Source organism: Haemaphysalis longicornis, unplaced genomic scaffold, assembly GCF_048455015.1.
Source record: "Haemaphysalis longicornis isolate Haplotype H1 unplaced genomic scaffold, Haemaphysalis longicornis Haplotype H1 scaffold_7, whole genome shotgun sequence".
Taxonomy (NCBI): Eukaryota; Metazoa; Arthropoda; class Arachnida; order Ixodida; family Ixodidae; genus Haemaphysalis; species Haemaphysalis longicornis.
The window spans coordinates 100,459,249-100,482,313 of NW_027526422.1; the positions used below are offsets into that span (position 1 = coordinate 100,459,249).

Genomic DNA, 23,065 nt, shown 5'->3' on the forward strand with positions numbered 1-23,065 from the left:
CTCAGGTGCGCTTCTTCGGCCACCGCTACGAAAACGGCGACGGTGGTGCGCCCGTGCTCGTACCAAAGGCGCTGCCGTCGCAGGCACTCGCCACTTACCAGCGGTTCCGCAGTGCCCGCTTCCGAAGCCGCATCCTCCGCTTCGACGCCGTCGAGGATAACGCGACCGACCCGGACTGCACCCATGACGCCAGCCACAACGTAAGCCTTCTTGTTCAACTGAAGCAGTGGTTCTCAAATGGAAGTCCGCGGATCCCACGGGGGTCCTCGAGAGCATCTGAGGGGTCCGCGAAGCCTCCTTCAAAACTTTCCCCCTTGCCATTCTGTTCTCGATTTTTGCCAGCACTTGCTTGCAGTGCGAGAAAAAAGTTGGCTTCAAAGCATTACATGTGCGTTTAGTTTCTCCGCCTAGCACATACTTTAACATCTGCTTTTTGCGCAACACGCCAGCTATGAGATTAAAAAAAAAGAACAGAAACAGAAAACGCAGCATGTAGGTGTTTAGAACACTTTTATATTCAAGAGCAAATTGTTGATTGATTGTAGGGTTTAACGCGCCAGCGCAACGCAGGCGGCTCCGAATTAATTTTGACCACCTGGGGATCTTTCAACGTGCGCCGAACTCTCGCACACGCGGACGTTTTTGCTATTTAGCTTCCGTCAAAACAGCGGCCGCCGCGGCCGGGAATCGAACCCGCGCCCTCGTGCTCAGCAGCACAACGCCTTAGCCAATGAGCAAACCGCGGCGGGTAAGAGCAAATTGTTTGACATTATGGCACGCATCGTCATTAACGACTAGCAGAAAAGGCAGGGATTGGATAAGTGTGGGGCCGACGTAAGCTGGAAGTGCGAATTGTTTGACATCATGACACCGACCAACATGTGCTCCATCGTGGGGTCCCCCATCACGTTCGCAAGCCCAAAAGGGTTCCCCGGGGAAGTCAAGTCTGAGAATCACTGAACTAAAGTATGCCAGAGCATGTACGCTTTAAAGGCGCCACGAAGACAAAAGGCAAGTTCAGTTCATTAAATATACTGCTTTGCCCAGATAACACTAACAGCAATTGTATTGGGAACTTCAAACAAATAAAGCAGTGACGATTCCTCAGCCATTTTCGGTCGATTTCGCTGTGACGTCACAGAATCCTGTTGCTGCGATTGGCGGCCGCCTACCTATAGGCCGCCGTTAAGAAACATGTCTGACCAGGGACGCGGAGTTCTATTTGATCGTGTCACGTGAATGCTAGCGTGAAGTTACCATGCTGATAACTGCACATTTAATGCTGGCGCATATTGAGTCGTTCATGTCCATATTACGTCACTTGAACGCGAAACTCGAACGATTTTCAATATTTTTCGAGTTTTCTTGGTGAACAGACGCCCCCCGTGGCTGCAATACAGCTGAGTGAGTTACCGGAGTCCAGTTCTTTTAAATTGAACAAAGGTGTACTTCGCCTTCACGGCCTCTGAGCACGAGGATGCGGGTTCGATTCCCGATCGCGGCGGCCGCTTTTCTGGTGGAGGTGCAAAGCAAAAATGCTCGTGTTTACGAGATTTCGGCGCACGGTAAAGATCCCCAGGTGGTCAAAATTAATCCGGAGCCCTCAACTACAGCTAGCCTCATCGCCAGCGCTGCGTCGGCGCGTTAATCAATCAATCAATCAATCAATCAATCAATCAATCAATCAATCAATCAATCAATCAATCAATCAATCAATCAATCAATCAATCAATCAATCAATCAATCAATAAAGCAATCAATCAACCAATGAACCAATCAATCAACCAATAAATAAATAAATAAATAAATAAATAAATAAATAAATAAATAAATAAATAAATAAATAAATAAATAAATAAATAAATAAATAAATCAATCAATCAATCAATCTTTAATAGGACTTCGTTTTAGGGATCAGCCTGGGAACGCGTCAAAGCGTCTGATCATTAAATGTTCCTGTGACCATTACATTTTCAAAAAAACGCATTCTTGAAGTATGAAGCCACCCGGTACATAGCCGTAGATAGAGGAAGTAGCTCTCCAAGCATTTTGTGTCCTCACAAACTGCTTCGGCCAACTAACCCTACCCCGCCCCCTCCCCAGCACGGGGCGTATCGTTGTGCTGAAGGGGCAATCCGAAAGCTGTGGTTTTATATCCCAACTCAGAGAGAGAGATATATATATATCAGAGAGAGAGAGAGAGAGAGACTGTATTTACGCAGTGCAGGCAGCACAGCGCCTAATGGTTGTGCTGAAGGGACAATCCGAGAGCTGTGGTTTTATATCCCACCTTGAAGAGAGAGACATAGAGAGAGACTTTATGTTGGCAGGGCGGGCGGCTAGCAGCCGCAGCTGCTTAGCGACCTTTGTTTCTCTGTACTTCACGGTTTGTTGCGTCATCGGGTCAGAGCATCCAGCGCCACCTCGCATAGTTCCGGGTGGTGATTGAAGGTTGGAGGGTCGTCATAACAGGCCCCCATGTGGCGCTGTAGGGTGGCAATCGTGCCGCATGATGTCCAGGGTGGAGAGAAGAATAGGGAGCAGTGAATGCGATGAAGGAGAGCTGCATTATTGGGTAGAGATTCTGTTTGAAAGGGTATCCAAAGCTGTCCTTTCGTGTAGGTGACGGAAAGGTGGGCGGGGGTGGGGGTTGGTATCGGGGTATCGGAGGCGAGAGAGGCGGTAATACGTCGGGATCTCGTGGCAGCCCAAGCGGCTGTCGCGAGCTGACCTGTCTCTATGGGAGGCGGCAATGAGGCGAGTGCTCGGGCTGTGGCATGAACTGCCTCATTGCCTCCAAGCCCAGAGCGTGCAGGAGTCCAGATCAGTTCTATTTGGGTGGAAGGTGGATTTTACGAAAGGAGTTTTAGGGCCTGGTGCCAGATGGTGCACCCGCAGCAAATTTGGAATGCCCGTTTTGGAATCGGGTGATATGAATGTAGGTGTTGGCCGGTAAGGCAGGGCAAGTGCCGTTGCCAGCTCTTCCACTTCAAGTGGCTATTGGAACATGATTAGGGGACCACAAGGCTAAGTGGTACATGATTAGGGTATTACAGCGCAGCTTGCACACGGACAGAAGGAAGGAGAACTAGACACACACGAGCGCTGGGTACCCTAATCCCCTCATCCACCATTTACGGAGCGGGAGGGAGTTGATTGGGGGGTGTCGGGGGCAATAATGATCGCCAATGCGAAGGCGTGCTGGTGACTGAAGCCGGCAGCATGTATACGTACACCGTGGCAGGCCGCACGGGTAGCGTTCTCCTAAAGCTTTGGCACTCTGGTCTCTGCGGTCCTGGTGAATATGTGGGTGCATATTGCGACTAGGTGACTGCATATGCAGTCACCTAGTCTATTTGCCTTGCTGCAGTCTGCAACAACTGCAGCTGTCTCCGTCTAACTACAGCGAGTAAGCCGACTGTATAGAATACGCCTAGTGTACTACAAGCAGCGTACAACAAGCTTTACAGGGACCAACAACCGATTTTTGTCGAGTCATCAACATCGTCAGCCTGTGTACGCCCACTCAGGGCAGAGGCCTCTCCCATAGACCTCCAATTATCCCGGTCCTGTGCTAACTGCGACCAGTTCATCCCCGCTAACTTCTTGATCTCATCTGGCATTCTAACTTTCCGCTTGCTAACACGCTTGCCTTCTCTAGGGATACACTCTGTTACCCTTAATGACCAACGTTATCTTGGCTTCGCACTGCATGCCCTGCCCACACCCATTCCTTCTTAATTTCTACTAATATGTCCGTGACCCACTCCGCTCTCTTCTTGTCCCTTAATGTTACACCGGTAAGTGAGTACTAGTAAGATGCAGCTGTCATACCCTTTCTTCTTCAGAGACAATGGCAGGCTGCCATTCATTATCCCAGAATGCCTGCCGAATGCACTCCTCCCCATTGTTATACTTGTAATTATCTCTTCCTTGCGATTGGCATCCGGGGTCACAACTAGGCCTAAGTAGATATATTCGTTTAAAACTCCCACTGTCTCGCCACCTATCTCAAACCGCTGGCCTCACCCGATGCTATTTACATTACTTTTGTTTTCTGCATATTAATTTTGAGGCCCACAATTCCACTCTGCTTGTCCAGTGCGTTAATCATCCTTTGCAATTCGTCTCCCGAATTACTTAGCAAGGCAACGTCATCAGCAAATCTGAGGTTACTCAGGTATTCTCCATTAACCCTTACTCCTACCTGTTCCCAATCCAACGTTCTGAATACTTCTTGTAAACATGCTGTGAATAACATTGGAGAGAGAGAGAGAGAGATAAACTTTATTTTGAAGCCTGTGTCCAAAGGACTGCTCGGCTTCTTGGTTAGGTTGCAGGGACTATAGTCCTGGCTATCTATAGTCCTGGCGTGTTTTTAACGTGGTGCACCAGCGTGGTCCAATAGAGCTCTTCAAGCTCCTTAGGGGGTGTGACCCATGCCTCCCAGCAAGTAGGGCGCTTTGTGGCAGGAATTGGTTGCAGGGAAGATCTCAGGGTGCTTTGTATGTTTGGACATGTCCAGAGGGTGTGTTCATTGTTGGGGTATTGGTCGCAGTGTGAGCATTTTGGTGTGCCTGGAAGCCCGTCTATGTAGTGTTGTATGTGTTGTGTTGGTAGCGTGCCCGTTTGTGCACGTCGAATGAGAACAGCGTCAGGGCGGGCGAATTTTCGGGGGTAGGGAAGGGTGGTTCTCTGATCTCTGACGTCCCGTAAGTACTTTCTACGAGTCTGATGCATTTCTCGGCGGTGCTCTTTTGGGTCATAGAAGCGAGGCCAGGGTATTGGGGTGCCCGGATCAAAGAGAGCAGCTCGGGCTAAGGCATGGGCCTTGATTATGTCTCCTTGTCTGACGCCCTACCTTATGGGTAGTTTACTGCCCTCCTTATGGAGGACGATGGTAGTTGTGGATCCATTGTAAAAATCCTCTAGTATTCTTAGTAATGCTCGTCTACACCCTGACTCCGCAATGCCTCAATGACTGCTGAGGTTTCAACCGCGTCATGTGCTTTCTCATACTCTATGAAGGCTACAGGTTTTTAGTATACTCCGCGCATTTCTCTATCACCTGATGAACGGGAATAGTTTTTAAGAAACCCTGCTTGTTCAATATTAGGTTGACTCAAATCTAAGGTGGCAGAAATTGTGTTAGCGATTACCTTGGTAACTACCTTGTAGACGGCTGACAGTATGCTGATCGGCCTGTAAGTTTTCAAGTCCTTCATGTCACATTTCTTATGAATTGGGATAATGTTCGCGTTCTTCAAAGATTCCGGTACACTCGGGGTCATTATGCATTGTGCATACAGGATTTCCAGTTTTTCTGGTACAATTTGCCCGCCATCTTTCAAGAGGTGGGCTGTTATCCCTCACTAGGTGGTTTGCCCCCTTGCATTTTTTTAACCCCCCCTTTACTTCTTCGGTCGTTACTGGTGGGATGTCTATCTCCTCTGAACTACTTTCTCGTTCGGCATTATCCTTGATGTCCCGGCTACTGTACAGATCTCTGTAGAACTCCTCGGCTACTATAACTTTTTTATCCGTATTTGTGACGACATTGCCCCGCTTGTCTTTAAGAGCATACGTCTGATTTTTCCCCATGCCTAGACGCCTCTTCACTGATTTCAGGCTGTCTCCGTTCTTCACAGCAGGCTCGGTCCTCTCCGTATTATACGTCCGCATTTCAGCTGTCTTACGCTTATTAAATTGGAAAGCTCCGCTAGTTCTATTCTGTCAGCTGGGGCGGAGACCGTCATGCTTTGCCGATGAGTACCTCCCATGTATACGCCAGTTTACCGGGTATATGTTCTCTATCCAAGATGAAAAGGCATTACTTACAACACCTTAAACCGCAACGGTTTTGCTGATAGTGCCCTAGAACGTTTTAGATTGGAATTTTTAGATCTACGAGCCGTACCGAAACTAATGCGGGCAACCATGACATAGAGCAGCGCACTTTTATATGTATGCGAGATGAAAAGCGGCATTTGAAAGCTCCTCTCCAGCTAAAAAATAATGAATTGCAGAATTTATTATTCTTGTATGCATTTTTGATCACGCATTGCGAGTACTTTTTTCGTGTTATACGGCCCCAACAAACAATTCAGGTTTCCGAAACCGAAACGGTGCTGTTCGTTGCACGCGAATAAGGGTTGGCGGCGCTCTTCGAAATGGCAAACAGAAGATAACAATTTAAACTTATTTATACTTGGGCTCAAATGTTTTCAATTAGTGAATAAACGTTTCAGTAGCTGCAATGTTTGCATATGTCACGTCACCGGAACACGTAGTGTAGTGTCACGTTTCAACACTACATTACGCCACCTTTCCGGCGTGAGAAATTTTAGTGCCAAATTAAAATCGTTTCCTCCAATTTGTTTATAAATTAATTATGGTTACCCCACTATATAAAACCCTGGCTTTCGTGTGAGTTAGAGGGCATGTACTCCACAAAAATCAGTTGTCTGTCCCTTCAGCCCATTTTTTCAAGTGCAAACTCTCTGTCCAAAATGAAAGTGCATCGTCTGATCTTTGATTCGAAACGGTTTTCCTAGAACCCTTGAAAGCGAGATTTTTAGATCTGCTAGCCCCAAGTACGCTGCCAAAATGAGTGCTGGCAACCAGGGCAGTTAGCTGCGCGGCAACATACTTTACATGTATGTTAGATGAAAAGGAGTATTTAAAGACTTTTCCCCAGTCAAAACAGTAACGAAACGCAGTCTTTCCTATTCTTTTGTGTGGTATCTGAACCACACATTGAAACTGATAGAGTTGTTTGTATACGTACGGTATACTGTCACGCTTAGACACGACATGAAACCACCTTTGAGATGTCGGAAAGTGTAGTACCAAAATAAATTATTTCTGCCAATTTATTTAAAAATTCGTTTTTGGTGCCTCACTATATAAAACGCTTGCTTTCATATCGGCTAGAAAAATGCACTCAATGAAAAGCGGTTGACCGTCCCTGTAATGCCTGCTCTAATAACAACGAGACTGCCACTTTGTTATTGAATGCGCTCGTGCTGCAATTTCTGCTTCTTTCCTCGGAAGGTCAAACGCCTCAGTATAGCCTTCCACTCCGGTGAACATAATAGCCAAGGTGCATCTTCTTCGGATCCCTAAAACCCACCGTTCGCCTTCTATCTGAAGTCATAGCCCCCCACCTTCGTTCCTCATGCAGCCACCAGCAGACTACAAACTTTTGCCATCGCTCGCGCAGGTGCTGTATCTGCGACTCTCATCGGCAGTGGAGATGCGCGACACACGGAGCCTACTGTGGCCCGTGCTACAGGCGGCGCGGCTGGCACCCATACTGTCGCGGTGCATGCTGCGCGTGCTTCTGCTGCCAGCATCGCCACCGTTGTGGGAGCCCCTGCCACTGAGCTACCGCTTGTCGTCTGCGGCCAACGCCCGGTTCAACAGGCTACTCGCATGCCTGCGCACTCAGCGCGCCAGCGGGAGGTCGGCGCCAACTCGTCGCTGGCAAGGCACTCTCGGGGCAATCCAGAGCGTCTCCATGGAGATGGCCAGGAACGCGTACGACGTGTACATGGTGCGCCTGGCGCGAAAGAGCCCGCTGGAACAGCTGATAGGGAGGAGCGACACCCGGACTACTTTTGGCTGGAAGCAGGTGAGCGTCAGACGCACTCAACCCATGTTTAGACTGCAAGCTGCATGGTCACAGCGCTAAAAGCTCGTTGCACAGAAACAATTGAGGCCCTCGTCAAATTTGGCATAGCGAATTGAGGGGTGTGACTGGCAAGTACATAACAGAGACGAAACTATACTCGGGAACAAGTTAAGAACGGCAATAGCTCACGCATGGTATCAGTCCGCCTAAGCGACGCACCCGTATTTTAATGGCGCGCGCGTTTCGAAAGGAGGTTGCTATGAATGCGTGATGTCACCTGCCTTTTCTCACGTAGTTTATTTGTAGAGATTGCAGTAGTTTATAAGCATATTAAGTCCACAAAATTCGAGAAACGGCTCGTGCCATGTTCAAAATATTCCCATTACCGCACTACTTGCGCCGTGCGGAGTAACATCTGGCTGCGGTGATGAGGCACAGCGGCAACTTCCGTTGTTGGTGGACGAAAAGCAGAGAGGGGAATATTGCCTAGGACAGTTACCACCTACAACAGGAAAAAAAAGTATTTTGTGCCTAATAAGCTTTTGTGCCTGCCCTAAGCAGCGCTAGTATTAAACTAAGAGTGTAAAACATGGGTATATTAGACTTTTTGGTAAGATGACATGTCATCACCACGATACAAAAGGGAGACCAATGGCAATCATAACCATCATCATCGTAGTCGTTGCCATTCTTAAGTTGTAACCGAGTGTAGACGGCACATTTATATTTCTTCACTAGAATAGGGTGACATCGGTGTAGCCAAGGCCTCAGGGTCTTGCAGACTAATGAGGTATAGTGGGCCTCCTCGATTAGCAGTTCACTATCGCCCGGGGACAGTGGCGGTCCCAAGGGGGGGGCGAAGGGGGCGGTCGCCCCCCCCAAAGGGGTTCTCAGTTTCTTATTTTTAGTTTTTTTAAGCATTCCACTTGCGCGAAGTTAAATCCCAGCGGGTTGCACCGCATACGCGCACACGCCTCCATGGTTATCACCACCTCCGCAGAATTCGCACAAGGAGGGGCGCGATTCTTTATTTGCCTCGCCCCCCCCCCCCCCCCAAAAAAAAAAAAATCGCCCCCTCCCCCACAAAATCAATCTCTGGGACCACTACTGCCCGGGGACTGCCAGAAACACGATCCGGCACTCCATTTTCTGTGTCTCCCTTTGGGACCTCCGGTCCGAATGCAGTTTTTGTACTGCCCGCGGACTGTCCAGGACTGGTAAATGGAGGCGGCCCAGTGTTTTTTTGAGCCAAGATGTCAGACAGTTCGCGTGTACTTAGAGTGTCTGTGCATGTATTTTGCTCTCCGCATTTCGAGTCTAGCTTTTTTATTAGAAATATTCGCTGGATTAGATAAAGATTTATTACAGAACCTCGCTTGAACAAATATGAATATGAACTACAACTAAAGCCCCATCGATAAGGCATTGCATGAAACGCAAATATATTTCCGATTGACGAACTATTTTTAGCCAAGCGAATGCACATCTACCTAGATTTCTGCGGCCGCTAAACGAACACCTTTCGCACTTATTCCAGGTTTTAATTTAGGATCGCGGGTTTCACCTTGCTGGGGTGGTGTCTTGGACAAGTTGGTAAAGCATGACGGATTGGAACTGCAAGATTCTGACGAAGACAACAGAAAAAGAATGGCTTCATCCATTCACTGTTGCTCTCGTCGGAAGCTTGCGATTTCCTGTAGAGTCATGGCCAGTGGTGTAGTTTAAGTTGGCCGCTTTGTAGGTTTGAATTTAGTGTGCTATGTCATGTGACTTTTATAGTTGCTAACCTACCATATTTCTCGTAAAGTCATAACTTCAGCAACAACAAAACATGGGTCGGTTTTGGTTCAATTGGCAAGCATGACACCCTGTGATGACTGGACATCGAGTAATGCATGCGTTCCACTCTCCAGAGAAAGTTTTGTATCGTTTATCATTTTTTTATGAGGGGAAAGGAATATCAAGCAGAACAGAGACATTTGTGGCCGGTTTACCAAGACGTTACTGCTGAATGTGTGCTTGCTGGAAAGTTTACTTACTCTGCTAGACTTCTAAAATTTGAAGAATTGGTGCTATAATGGTATTGACTAATTAGTTCTTAGTTAAATGCATCAAGTTGAATTTGGTCTCCTAAAACAAAACACACTGTCATGTACCAGTTTTTATTTGCTTGTGGTCGTAAATACATTAATTTAGGCCGATAAAAATAAAGTAAAAGTGGGTGGTTTCGTAATTCAGAAAGCCGCGAGCGAGCGCTGGCTGGTCTATCCCAGAAGATCAGGTGTTTGTTAGTGGCAAGCTGAGAGTTATTTGAAGGTTTTTTTGTGGTACGCCGTGCCGGCAACGTCTCATGTGTATACCGGACGTCTTTTAATGTCTTTTTCAGTAATGCCCACTTATCGCCGTGACGCACTGGCTCTTGCGTGGTGCTAGCGTAAAAATAGGCTGCTGTCTACTTGCTTTGTCTTACACAGCCTGTAACGCGTTACCTGACCATGCGCTTCACGTATCATCACACCAGCGCCGTTACACTGTTGTAGCTAACTCCCAAACACGTCGTCGGTACCATGCTCACACCCACATTCACTCGTAATTCTTGGCCTCGAAGACTAATGAGCAGAATTGCAATCGTGCCAACGCGAGGAACAGTATACGGTAGCGCTACAAAACAGCGTAGTTTGGCATTCACCATGCGAAGTGGCCGCATCTTTCACACTAACCTCATTCCGCGTGTTGACTGTCTTGGCATTAGCACTACCTGTTCAATACAGGACATTATTTAAGACCGCTCTCGTTAGCCGGCCACACCTTGACGTGTGTTGCTAGGGCTCATGCAACTGTGCAAGCAGTGCATGCCACGATAAATGCCGTGATGCATGCCGCAAGCTGACGGTTTCGGATCAAACCGTAGCTCTCGGTTTTTCATACACTTTATTGGTTCAGACCACAGCGTACTATCGCGGTCAAACTTAGTGGGAACACGGGAGCGCGTGGCCCGAGCTACTACTAGAGCTTCCTAACGGCGCCGCGCAGAAACAGCACGCATGCGCGTTGTGAGGGTCCGGAGGGTACAGAGCTCATCGCGCGCATCGCGTCACCGGGCGGCAGCGCGTCGTCTGCTACAAGCGAGCTGCCGGCGTTAAACGAGCAGCAGACGTTGCCAGTGGCCCTGAACCGCAGCAATAAACAACTGCAGACGTCTAGGATTTTTTTTTTTTTTTGCAGATAAGAATTGTCCCCGCGAGCTCCGCAATAGGCAGAACCATAACTTTACGAACTATGTTTGAAGGTTAATACATTTTGCATGCTTTTCAAGGCGAAAAGGTATCAGCGACGGGCTTATCGCTGACGCGAGCGCGCAAATTATTTCGCATGGTAATGCCAGTAACAAAGGTGCTGTAAAGTAAATGGCCGAGGAAACACTGCATTTCAAGCTTTTCTAATGAAATACGGTGGTCTGGGCCATTAAAAATAATAAGGAACCAGTTGAGACGCCCTTAGTAGTGCGTCATGTCGCCGTTGACTTCGACGACAGCAGACATTCTTGACGGAAGCGATTCGTAGAGCGCTGTCACAAGTGAGGTGTCGCTTGCCAGCCGCTGCCAATCGGCGAGCACTGCGGCCCACAGCTCGTCCTCAGTGGCTGAATATATGGGGGTCCGGTTCACCTCTACTTTCATGCGACCCCAAACATTCTCGATGACGTTGAGGTCGGCTCTCTTCACGTTGAGGTCGGCTTACTTACACGAAGCTGGCATGCATGCCAGCTTCGCGTAAGTAAGCGCGAAAGGAACAAGGACGAACGAAGTTTGTTGATGAAGTAAAAACACGCACAAACGATATATATGCGTGGATCCCGACATCAGTGGCGTAAAACGTATTTCACCATGACCGGCGTTTCGGGCATATTTACTTCCACAAAGAAAAAAAATTTCCCTTAAAGGTGACATCCCCACAGACGAAGCGGGCAGTGGCAGCGCATAGCCAGTGTGGTCACGCATCAAAGATTCATCAGCTCACGGTGACAATTCTTGCTTGTGAACGCCAAGACGGCAGAATAGCGGTTCGTATCTGAGGAACGAACGGCGATCTGATATTGATTTCCAGCAACAAATTGCTGCGTATACCTGCGAATGCTGCTCACGGCTGCTGGCAACGGCTGCTCGTTTAGCGCCATGTAGCAGACGACGCTCTGCCGCCCGGTGACGCGATGCGCGCGATGAGCTCTGTTTTCTCCGGACTCTCACAGCACGCATGCGTGCGGTTTCCGCGCGGCGCCGTTAGGATGCTCTAGTAGTAGCTCGCGCCACGCGCTCCCGTGTTCCCACTAAGTGTGACCGCGATAGTACATGAGGGAGATCCAGTTAACTAGTTAGCGCACATAAAAGCTCGGGAGTGTCTCTCAAAACCTCGTAGGGCCCACTCCCCAAGACACAAAACCAAGCGAAGATCCTCAGTCGTCAACTCCTTCAGGAACTCCCACCGCCCAGGTTTCCCCACAGCCAGAAAATCCCTCACTAGAAAAGAAGTCACAGTAAATAAGATCTATGTAAACTCTGCTGCGGTTTAAAAGCAAGCTTGGCTGTAGGTCCCAGCTGAACGCTGACACAGCTAGTAAAAAATTCCCCCGCATTTCCCCGAGGGGGAGAATGTGAAAGTGCGAATGCACGGTTGTCGGCCCGCTTGCGGCGCTTGCGCTCGGCCCCCGCAGCCCACCGCCTCGCAGCCTTCTCTTCCATCTCTTCCATCGGGTTTGTAGTATCACGTGTACACCACGCAGTTATCAAGCCGCTATAACGCCGCTGAGTCGCCAACGCACGCCGCTGACGACGTAGTTTGAATGCGTTAAAGATATAAGGCGCGTCTAACACTGATATCACCGTCGCGTCCGTAGCTTGGTCGGTAGAGCGTCGCGCTGCGGCCGCAAAGTTCTCGGATCGAAACCTGGCGCCGGATGCTGTTTCTTCTTTGAAGAGCACTGCGGACGCCGCCGACGCCGCCGCCGCCGGCGGTGGATGGTTTGGGGTCGCTTATAAAGTGCATCACTTAAAAGTCCAGACCATTCCGTTCCCATTCTATTGCGGGCGAAGGCGCCAAATTTTATTCCCATTCCATGCCTCAAAGTATTGCCGCCATTTTATTTCCGTTCCTTTCTGTGATCGCGATACGGGGGAATGATTCCGGAGCCATTTCCGAATTCGGAGTGGTAACTCTTCAACACTGGGGAATACAGACGCTGATGCAATTTTCTCGCGCGTCGCAGCTGTTCTACGTAGCGTACGCTCGCTCCATGTGCGACAGCCGGCACCGTCCAGGTATGAAGGAGCTGCAGATTCCACAGAGGGCGCTCGTCAACGGTCCGCTCTCAAACGACCGAGGCTTCCAGCGGGCCTTCCACTGCCGTCGCGGTGATTCGATGAGACCCCAGCCCGCCTGCCACTTCTGGGACAGCCCGCCCCACTGATTCAACATCACCTCTACTACCGCTCCCCTCTAGCCGTGCCTCTAGAATCATGGAGAAGCGGCATGGACCAAGGCACATCGTAGCGCCATTGATTTTGCGCAACGAATAAGCGGGATCAGATTTGATCAGCCGTCTGTTTCGGCGTTATTTAAGTCAAGCTAAATATGTTATTGAAGGAAGTACATAATTTTCTGCCGTATGTGCGCGTGCGTTTGTGTTTCCTGGGTGGCGCAATAACGCGCTCAGATTTCGGTGGAGAGAAACACTTATGCAGAATGAAAGGACAGCGTTAAACGCACTGTTGACACATTGAGCATTACGAGAGGTCCGTTAAAAGTCTTCAAATACGCACCATTGTTGTGTTATCAGGCGTACGGGTAATGTACCCTTGGTGAAATCGATTGCGTAAGTTGGCTTTTGTGCAGTGTGTTAGAAGTTGGCTGTTTTGCAGTGTGTTTTACTCGGACGTCAACGCCATCAGCGAGGCATAGAAGGCTTGACTTCAATAATGTTGGGGAGGATTGAATTTATGCTTTTTTAAGGCGTGGCTCATATAGCCAGGGGCCCGTGTATTTTTCGAGCCTGTGAACAAAAACTGCCAAGGCTGCACGTTACGTCGAAGCGCGAGCAGTTTTAACGTGCAAAGCTTTCTAGAGCGCAAGGCGTTGAAAAATTACGCCTATCTTCCCGCGAGGGTACCCTGGTGTGGTGCGACGCATCGGGCGGTTCAATTGGTGTTTCCGTTAAGTTGATTCTCTAAATCGCATGAAACGTGTTGTGAACGCGTATGATGCATTTCCATCACATGCGGGTATTCCTATACGCGGGACGATGGGCGTAATTGTTGTGTCATATCACTCACTGAAGGAACCGTCGCTACCATCACGTCTTCATCGGAAGAATCAAGTCAAGCACGAAGTAGTCAAGCAAGGTCACGTCAAGTGCGAGAGCGAGCGCTTGACTGAACCGCCGCAGCGCGATACCCGCTTTATATTCACACCGCTTGAAGGAGAGGAGACAATGGAGTCGCACTTGCGCGCGCCGGAGCAGTTGTTAATTCAGCGTTACGCAGCGAAGCACGCCCAAACAAGCGTGCCAGCTGTGGTATGCTAATGAGCCGGAGTGAGAGTGTTGCACACAGCTGTGGGAGAGAAGAACGTAAGAGGGATGCGAACGGACGGCGCGACGACGACGCAGGAGGGACATGCCTCAGAGCAAGAGATGCGTCGCATCTAAAAACTAACGTCTGGGTGAGTGGCCCCTCATGTTTCAAACGACGTATGATTTCGATGGAGACCGCACAGTGACTACGAACGCAGTGAACAAACCGGAATATTCGTCTTCCTCGCGTAATGAGATCGAGATTTGGACACAAGACCGGCACACGCACCGAACGTGTCGAGAGAGGATTTCTTTAACGGTCCCCTGTATCCTCTTTCCTCTTATATTCTATTCTCTCCCCCTTACCTTATAATCCACTCCCGTCCACTGCGTTGTATGCAGGTGCACCCCGTGACGGAGTACAATTATATCTCCAGTGCACCCTTCCCTTCTCATTTCCTTCTGAAGAAGTAACCAACACTAAATCGATGTCGCTTAACTGAAGGGTTCGGACTGCAGGACAGACAAAAGCAAGGCTTCCGCGCGTTTTTTACAGGAGATCTGCTTAAGCGTGAGCGTAGTTCAGTGGCATTCGCAAAACAAAAAAAAATCCGAGTGCACGTGAGCGTGCGCCTCGTGAGGAGCACCCGACGTCATCTTGGCTTGCGGGTGGGCTTGCGTTATGTGAGGAGCTCGCAAAAAATACAAAGAAAAAATACTGAGTGCACGCGAGGATGCGCCTCGTGAGAAGCGCCTGGCGACGTCCAGCTCCACCTTCGAGAAGTCTCTGCCCAGCGTTCATGGCGTGATCTCTCGCGTGCCCTTCGGCGCGCCAGTTCATGTGGGTTCGTGCCTGAAGGTGGCAGAACAGAACAGGGGCGGTATTCTCGAGTTGTGTTCCTTTTGCGTCCCTTTCAAAAGTGTCCCTTTTGGCGAGCCCTGATTGGCTAAAAGCAAACAACCGGAAGTGACGTAACCCAAGCGCGGCAAACCTACTGCCAACCTTACTTCATGCTTCCTACGTCCACTTCTTAACCGGAAGTACGTCACGATGAAAGGGACGCAAAAGGGACGTTTTCAAAAGGGACAGTTAAGAGAATACCGCCCCAGCTCGTGCTACAGATACCGAGGTGACCGCCGTCAATACTGAAGAGAAATAAAATCTGCTCATACCTTATACCCAAATTCTGTGCTACTCTACGTCATGCGCCGAAAAGCTTCGCTGGTCATTCACCTTCGTAGAAAGAAATATGATTTTTTTTCCGTGAACTTTTTTGCCAGATTATAATTTCTCAGAACTTGGTCTGCCATTAACTCGAGCAACGCTTTGACTTTGACGGACAGATTGAATATAGTTGGCAGATCTTCCTTCTGCAGGAATCGAGCGACGGCCAAAAGGCGGAACTAAAAAGTAAAAAAAAAGAACGTCACGTGCTTTGCTGAAATTTGTATGTGTATATTGTAGTTTTTTTTGGTTCGTGATTGTTTTGCTGGTAATTTAGGTGAAAGGTCTTGACATCAACCAAGCAATGCAACTAGGCGTGCAAGTAAAACAACAGAAACGTAATCGCGCAATAATACTGTCAGGTTCTTAGTCGAAGCGAAGTAATAGAGAAAAGGACCAGGAATAACTGCGTTTATGTACCGGTCAACCGACGACAGACACACGGAACAAAGACACGTATCACCAAAAAGAGGACAGCTTAACCATCCGGAAGAGACTATACGAAAGTTCGAACACAGCGCACGGCTTACAGTTTCATGAGTCCCATCGCATGGTCAGTCCGGGTAAGGCGTGGCGGCGTCGGTGTGGGCCAGTCGCGGCATGGGTTGTAGGTGGGGGCCCGATCACGTATGGACGTCCCCTGTGGTGCACCGTGTTCCAGGCTATCGCGGTTGAAGAGAACGCGGCCCTCGTGGACGCACGGTTGACCCCTCCTGATGCTGGAGTTGATGACAGGCGGATGGTAGGTGCGGATGTCACTCGTCGATGCTCGCCGCTACACGCTCGGGTCCGAACGCCCGACAGCCATGTATCTCCGCAGCATTGTTGTTGTTGTTGTTGTTGTTCCTTGATATTGGCGCATACCCAATCAGGGGATCGGCCAAACATCAGTCGTTAATTCGAATGAGATTACTGCCTAGGTGGATGATTAAAAGAAAATGAGAAAAATTTGGAAGCTTTTTTTACTTGTGATGGAGTAATTGAGTTTGGAATTTGGTCAATATTGAAACAAAAAAAGGAAATAAATAAATAAATAAATAAATAAATAAATAAATAAATAAATAAATAAAGAGAAATAAGTAGAACAAGGAGAAGAAGAAGAAGAAGAAAGGGAGAGGAGGAGAAAAATATAAATAAATAAATAAATAAAAAAAAATCAGAAATGGGTGCTTTTGGAGGGCTCAGGTGAGGAGCCAGAATAAGATGCGAATTAGGTTGTAAATCTTTTGGAATTTTCAATGAAGCGCAGAAGAGCAGAACAAACATCCCGGCGGCAATATCCCGTTTGTGAAGCCCCAAATGATAAGAGAGCCGGCACGGATAATGCCAACCCCAGGCGATGAAGCGGCACTTCATGGAACTGACGTCTGAGGCTTGAAAAACGTCGACATGACAAAAGGAAATGGTCGACAGACTCTTCTTCATTGCAGTAACTGCACATGGCAGACTGCGCCAGACGAGACCTGTGGAGGTATCTTTTCAACTGGGGCACACGACATCGAAGGCTCGTTACAATCGCCTCCAGGTCGCGTGAGGGGCACCAATTCGGATTCCAGGAGAATTTTAGATGAGAGAAATCTTGCAATGACAATAAGACTGATTCGTGCTGCCCTTGCAGCTTCAACAATCTGCGGAATCTTACGGCGGCTAATAAAGGCGTTGTCTCAATGACATCGACAGCAGGCTCCGCAGCATCCCACACCCATCTTCTTCTTCTTCCCCGTCACCGCATCCCCTCCGTAGTTGCTGACATCTTCTCATTGGATGCTTGGCAAGACGACAATGATGATGTTGGAGACGCCGATGATGATGTTCGGGGCGTTTGGAGCATATCCCGTAGAGCGCTTCTTCATTATCGTTTTCACTTCACCTCGTGACAATACCCAGCGGGCCATAGTTACAGCGTAATTTTTGTACAGCTATTCTCATTTGTGCGTCTTTGTTAACTGCATCCCTTAGAAAATGGAGTAGATCATTTCCATATTCTGTACGAAGCCTGGGAACATATATTATCCGTTTTATTCGATCCTGTTTCTTGAACAGGATCCTCTGTTCTTGAACAGGCTCTTATCGAAGTGTCGTACACGCTACAGAAGTATCCCGTGTACAACGTTGCAACTGAACGTATACTTGAAGCCGTAACTCCAAATCTCCTGCGCTAAATATTTGTTCATAAGACAGAAACCCTTCCTCCTGGTGCATTTGTGTCGCCTAAAAGCTCATGCAGCATCAAGGAGGGTTTCAAAGGCGAAAGATTTAAGTGCCCCATGCTGCGAAAAGCTGTCGTCGTCTATCTTGTTGTAGTTGTCCGGTCAAGAAAAAGGCGGCCGCAGTAAAGAGTGAACACATTAAAACACATGCGTGATCCGACGGGATTTTAACTCCGGTCTCGATATTGTCACGTGGCCAAAGACAACGCAGTTGTCTTCAAGGAAAACAAGTTTATTGGAGCGAACTTGTGCTCCCCTAACAACTCAAAGAATACAGGCGGCGGAGCAGCAGTCAACAAAGTGACTTGCGAAGGCGAGCGTCGGCGATTCAAATGCCGCGGCGTCTGCTCTGCAGGCTTTTACCTTTCGGCGCGAGTGTTTCTGGAACCGTAGATTTACATCCAGAACATTGTAGATCACAGAAGATTATTCTCGTCTAGTGACGTTAAAACGAAACAGTCTGCTTATCTGAATGAGATAGACCGTGCGGCATAAAAATAAAGAATGGAAGACGAGCTTCGCTTGGGCCGCATATAACATAGCCGGGCGTGGCCAAGCAGTAAAAACAAACAATAAATAAGCAAACCCATACATGGTTCGCGGCAATATAACCACTCCAATGCGCTACCGCTGCGCTATTTCTGCACTGTTTTTACTGCGTGGTAATCACAAAAAAAATTTTGTTCGCTTACATGGCGCACTCTTAAGCAATCTAAAAACATTCACAATTAAAAAAAAATTCGGGATAAAGTACGCTAAGGTACACCCACGCATGGCGAAGGTAGAACTATTGTGGGGGCTCTCATTGGGAAGCTTACACGCTCCGTATTCACGCACATTGCTCGCGAAAGAACGATTTCGTTGAATTCAGAGGTTCCGCATGACGATAGACCATGCGTTATTTCCAGAAACTAAGGAGCATCATAAGCGGGAACAGACCATATTAAACTGCACTATCTCTGTCCACCGGAAGAAATCGAATAACATACGGGGTGATGTTTACGTCTTTTTTGTGTCTGTTGTATAATGTCCCAGGACAACACTGCGTCTTTAAACAGCACAAAACAATGGTCCACATTTTTGGGTTGATCACACAATCTGCGGTTCACTGAACATGGTACAAAAAAATTGGCCGCGCATCTGCTCCTTTCGTTGCAAATGTGGTGAAAAGACGATAGTCTTTGTAGACATTTGCCAAGGAAATGACTCCCTTCGTTTTCCCGCTCACCTCTAATGCTGTTCCTGTTCCGTCGGGCTCATCCCAAGGTAAACACACTAAAGGTTTGTGCAAGGCGATTTGAATTTACCGCGTTCCACTGCTACAGGCCGGGTTTCTCTATGCCAGCGCTGCAGTACGGCGGAGACGCGGCGTGAATAGAGGCGGCCGACTACAAGGTTTATTGAACCACGTGGCCGTGCTCCGCGTGCGTTCCAAGCAAAACGTAGAACCTAGCTAGTGGAACCTTTCGTTGCTGTTGCCGCGTGATTTTTCATATGCCGCCAGGAGGCGGCGGTTTTCTGCAGTGGATGTAGAATATCATTTGCTATCAAAAAACCAAGCATCCATGAATTTTTTAATAAAGGAACACTGTAAATATCCCTTATGTACTAATTTCCCGTCTTATATTTGCGTAATATGTCTTGTTCTTGTTCAACAAAGTTGACAAGTATGAATATATGAACCGGGCTTTGACGTTTACATTTGGCTGTGAGTATATAAGACTATTGCGCCGTAAGCATTTTACTTTGGCCGGGTGGCTGAATCGCGTTACAGACAGAGAGACAGGCAGACAGACAGACATACAGATAGACAAAAATTTCTGGGTTTAAGTAGCCCAAGAAAGACTGTCGTCTTTAAAATTCTTTTGAATGTAGCCTCCTTCCAACAGGAAGGTTTGACGTATGTCATTGAGTGTCTTCACAGTGTCTTCACAGCCGGCTGAATGAGGGTATGTTTGACACGCGGTCAAACAGTGTCATACCTAACGTTCAAGTATGGCTGACGGTGCGTAGTGATACACGGGTTACCTGTGCGCTGCGAGGTGTTGAAAAACAAATGTTGTCTTTGTTATTGTTTCTTTCTTCTTCGCCCGCACTAGGGACTGGTCGGTAATCCGGAGCTTCGAGAGGCTAATGTTCTAGCTTACCAAAATTCAGGAACCTATCGATTGGAAACGTCAAAGTTGTGGAACAGTGCGTGCCGCGTTACACCAGAACGTGACGCCACGGGAGTAGAAGAAAAAGAGTCGATCGAAGTAATTTGCGCTAAAAGAGAAAATAAGGAAAGCAAAAAAAAAAAAAAGAGACGGAAGTACGAAGTAGAACTAATCGAGTTCTTAATAAGTATCGGCAGGCTTCCCTTTCAAAGCACGTAAGCAGACCTAAGTGCCCTGAGGAGTATTTTTCTTTTAACGTATTCAGGTCCGAGCAAGAAATTTCCCCGTTTATCTTGGAGCACCCAAAATGTATTTCATATGCAAATGCCAACTGCTGGACTGCGAAGACCCTCCATTGCCATGACTCCAGAATTAAGAGAAAAATAATGTTTATTCCTCCTCCTGCTCAGGTACAGATAGTCGTAAATTGTATGTAAAATAGTTTGACACATTTCTCTTAACTTCACCGTGAAGATACTACAATAGACTCACATAGTGACCAGCAAGTGCATTGCCTGCGTCGTTTTACGCCCCTTGACACGGACTCAATTGTGTAAAGGCTTTGTACCTTGTCGTTTGTCCACGTGTTTCACGTGCCCACGTTTTACCTGGGCTACTGCCGTTCCCGGCGAGCCCGTCCACTACAATGATGCCCAAGAAGTAGCCTTGAGTGATTTGACTTGTATAAGTTTTCATTGCAGCCCATGGAATCCGACTCCGTGTCGGGAGGTGGACCAGTGTGCACCCTTGAGAATCCCTGGATGTAGTTGAGCGTTCGGGCCCGTCTTACAGGGTTAAGGTGGGAGCCGGGTTTAGAGCGGGACAGTTTAAGAAAAATTAAGCCCGAAGCCTTATTTATGTCTTACTTGAAGGTGACCTTGAGTGACCCCGACGTCGACATGAATGGTAGAATGACCCACGTGACTCAAGGAGGCCCGCAAGCGAACCAAAGCATACCAGCAGTGTATAAGAGGTGAATATTTATTACCAGAGATTACGATTAATCAGTTATTTATAGCAATAAGCAGTACGGCGGGATTCACACGAAAATAAGATGACCATGAATAATGTGAATTAGGATGAACTAATGATTATTTACTGACAGTAAGGGTTAGTAGACCGAAATAAGGTTGATTAAGGTAGACTGAAGTGGATTAAGATGGGTAACGTGAGTTTAGCTTGGTGTGAATTGGCCTTTGTATGGCGCTTCAATGATTACAATGTGCCCAGGAAGTCCAATGTGCACAACTGAACTTATGGGAGGTGGATGAAGGAGTAGCTCTGCGTGCATAAGAAGATACATCACCACACCGCTCAAGTGCGAAAATGTGGATTTGCACACATACAGGCGTGGCGTATATAGGGGGCGATAATTTCTACCATCAGCACAACACGGGTGGTTGTGAGAATAGTTGTCGCGAGACCAGCTGAAGTTTCAGCAGGACCCTTTCCTGCGCTGGGCCACATATCTATGAATGTTGGTAGGTGAAGAAAGCTGCCGCCGAATTACGAAAGTTCGGCCCACCAGGGACTCAAACTCTTCTTTAGAAGTGCATTCTTTTTACCCCACTATGGTCTTGATTCGCATGTTCACTGTTTGTTTCGCAATCACGTACCTATCAGTTACAGCTGGACTGCAGTGAGAGTCCCTTGGATAAGGTGCGCGTCCTGCGGGCGCATGTTCATCTTATCGCCGTGCGTAGAAGGCAGTCCAGCAGATGTCACATCGAGGGCTCATCGCATGTCCCGCAAAATTGCCGACTTTCGTTGATCACGGGCAAGAAGTGGGCGCGTAGCGTGCAAAGTCTTCAAGACTCCCGAGATAGTACGCTATGAATTTGGGGCTCAGTTTCCCTCGCGTGTCATTCGAATATAGTTTTATAACCGTGTTGGTGATAGTCGTCAAAGAGCCTCTATGTTGATGGGCAGGCGAACTATTCATATAGCCGAGAACGCAAAAGTGAGGAGTCCTGATTGTAGGAATAATAAATGAGATAACGCGGGGCAGCCGACCACGGAGGCGAACAGTACAGAACTCGCCTTCATGATGTCTCTTAGAGGGCTACGTTCCATGAACCAGCTAAGCATTCCAAGGAGTACTATTACGACCTTTGCTAATGCTATGGTAGCTGAAACGAACACTCCTGTCAGCATCTATCGATACCACCTGTCAGCATCTATCGATATCGATATCGAAATAGAGGCTGTCTTTTATGCGGTTAACTATTACCTTGGTTAAAAGCGTGTATACAAGTAAGAGAAGGCCTACCATTGGTTCTAGCTTATTTGAAGATAAGACTGGTGAGGGCATTGTGACTTTCGACTTTTAAAAGTGTGTTACGGACATACAGATGAGTAATCTGAGCATGCTTATTACAAAATAGCAAAGAACGTTTACGCCAGTAGGGCGTATGCAGGGCTAAAAAGGTCGACAAAAAAAACGGCAGAAATTCGATGCAAACGGAACATGATGATGACCTTGGTGACAAGGGAACACAGTCGCGCGACTGCATGTCTACAGGAGTAATTGAAGAGAACAAGTACAAAGTAGCACTAATATCGGATGTGTAGGAAAATAACAACGGTTGGCCAGGCTTATGAGTCTGAGTAACAGAAAAAGGAAACAACGCAATGGCAAAAGGATAATGATGATGGTAATGGGAAGACACAATTGCACCAAAGGGCATGCTTCTGTTGTTGGTGCTCTCTCTACTGTGATGCACTGTGAGGCGTCTGCCTTAATCGCAGCTGCAAAACATGGTCACCCATGAAAGTAATCCGCAAAAGAAGATGCAAGGGAACACAGATTTGCAGCACTGCGAACAAAGAGCAACTCGCCGCAGCTAAAACCACCACCAAGCTGCACCAGCGCAACCGGTACGACTCAGAGATTACACGCCATAGATTTATTTCTTGGATATCGAAGACTTTGTCATAAGAGAAGATGACACAATGAAGACAGACCTTTTTTTGACCTTTTTTTGACATACCCTTTACATACCCTTTAAAAAGTCTCCGTAGGGCTTCTTCACCACTACGCTTCAGAACGACCAATCGAAGTGGCCTAGTGTGCGAATTCGGCGAATGACGGAGTCCAACATATAATTTGAATAAAACAAGTGCATGTGCACAGGCACAACACGCAAGGCGTGAAGGGCGTTTTACTTTGGGCAATGTCCCAGTGTGAAAGCCCTTTCTCACTCAGGTTGAAACCGCGGCCCCATCATTTGCCTAATTTGCACACTAGGCCCCTTCGATTGGTCCTTCTGAAGCGTT

The 23,065-nt window shown here is 47.9% G+C and overlaps 1 protein-coding gene across 1 annotated transcript; it reads left to right on the plus strand.

Moving 5' to 3' along the window:
* Positions 1–13,336, plus strand: LOC144144692 (kell blood group glycoprotein homolog). Its single transcript, XM_077676223.1, has 3 exons — positions 1–200; positions 7,223–7,633; positions 12,897–13,336. Exons 2-3 carry the CDS (start codon positions 7,256–7,258, stop codon positions 13,095–13,097), a joined length of 579 nt encoding a protein of 192 aa, XP_077532349.1. The 5' UTR covers positions 1–200; positions 7,223–7,255; the 3' UTR covers positions 13,098–13,336.
* Positions 13,337–23,065: the final 9,729 nt, after the last annotated feature.

What these genes read in the sequence shown, in the direction of transcription:
- LOC144144692 (XM_077676223.1), top strand. Translation starts at nt 7,256, where the DNA reads ATGCGCGACACACGGAGCCTACTGTGGCCCGTGCTACAGGCGGCGCGG. An exon ending in CTACTTTTGGCTGGAAGCAG is followed by an intron (nt 7,634 to 12,896) that starts GTGAGCGTCAGA and finishes CGCGCGTCGCAG; the next exon opens with CTGTTCTACGTAGCGTACGC.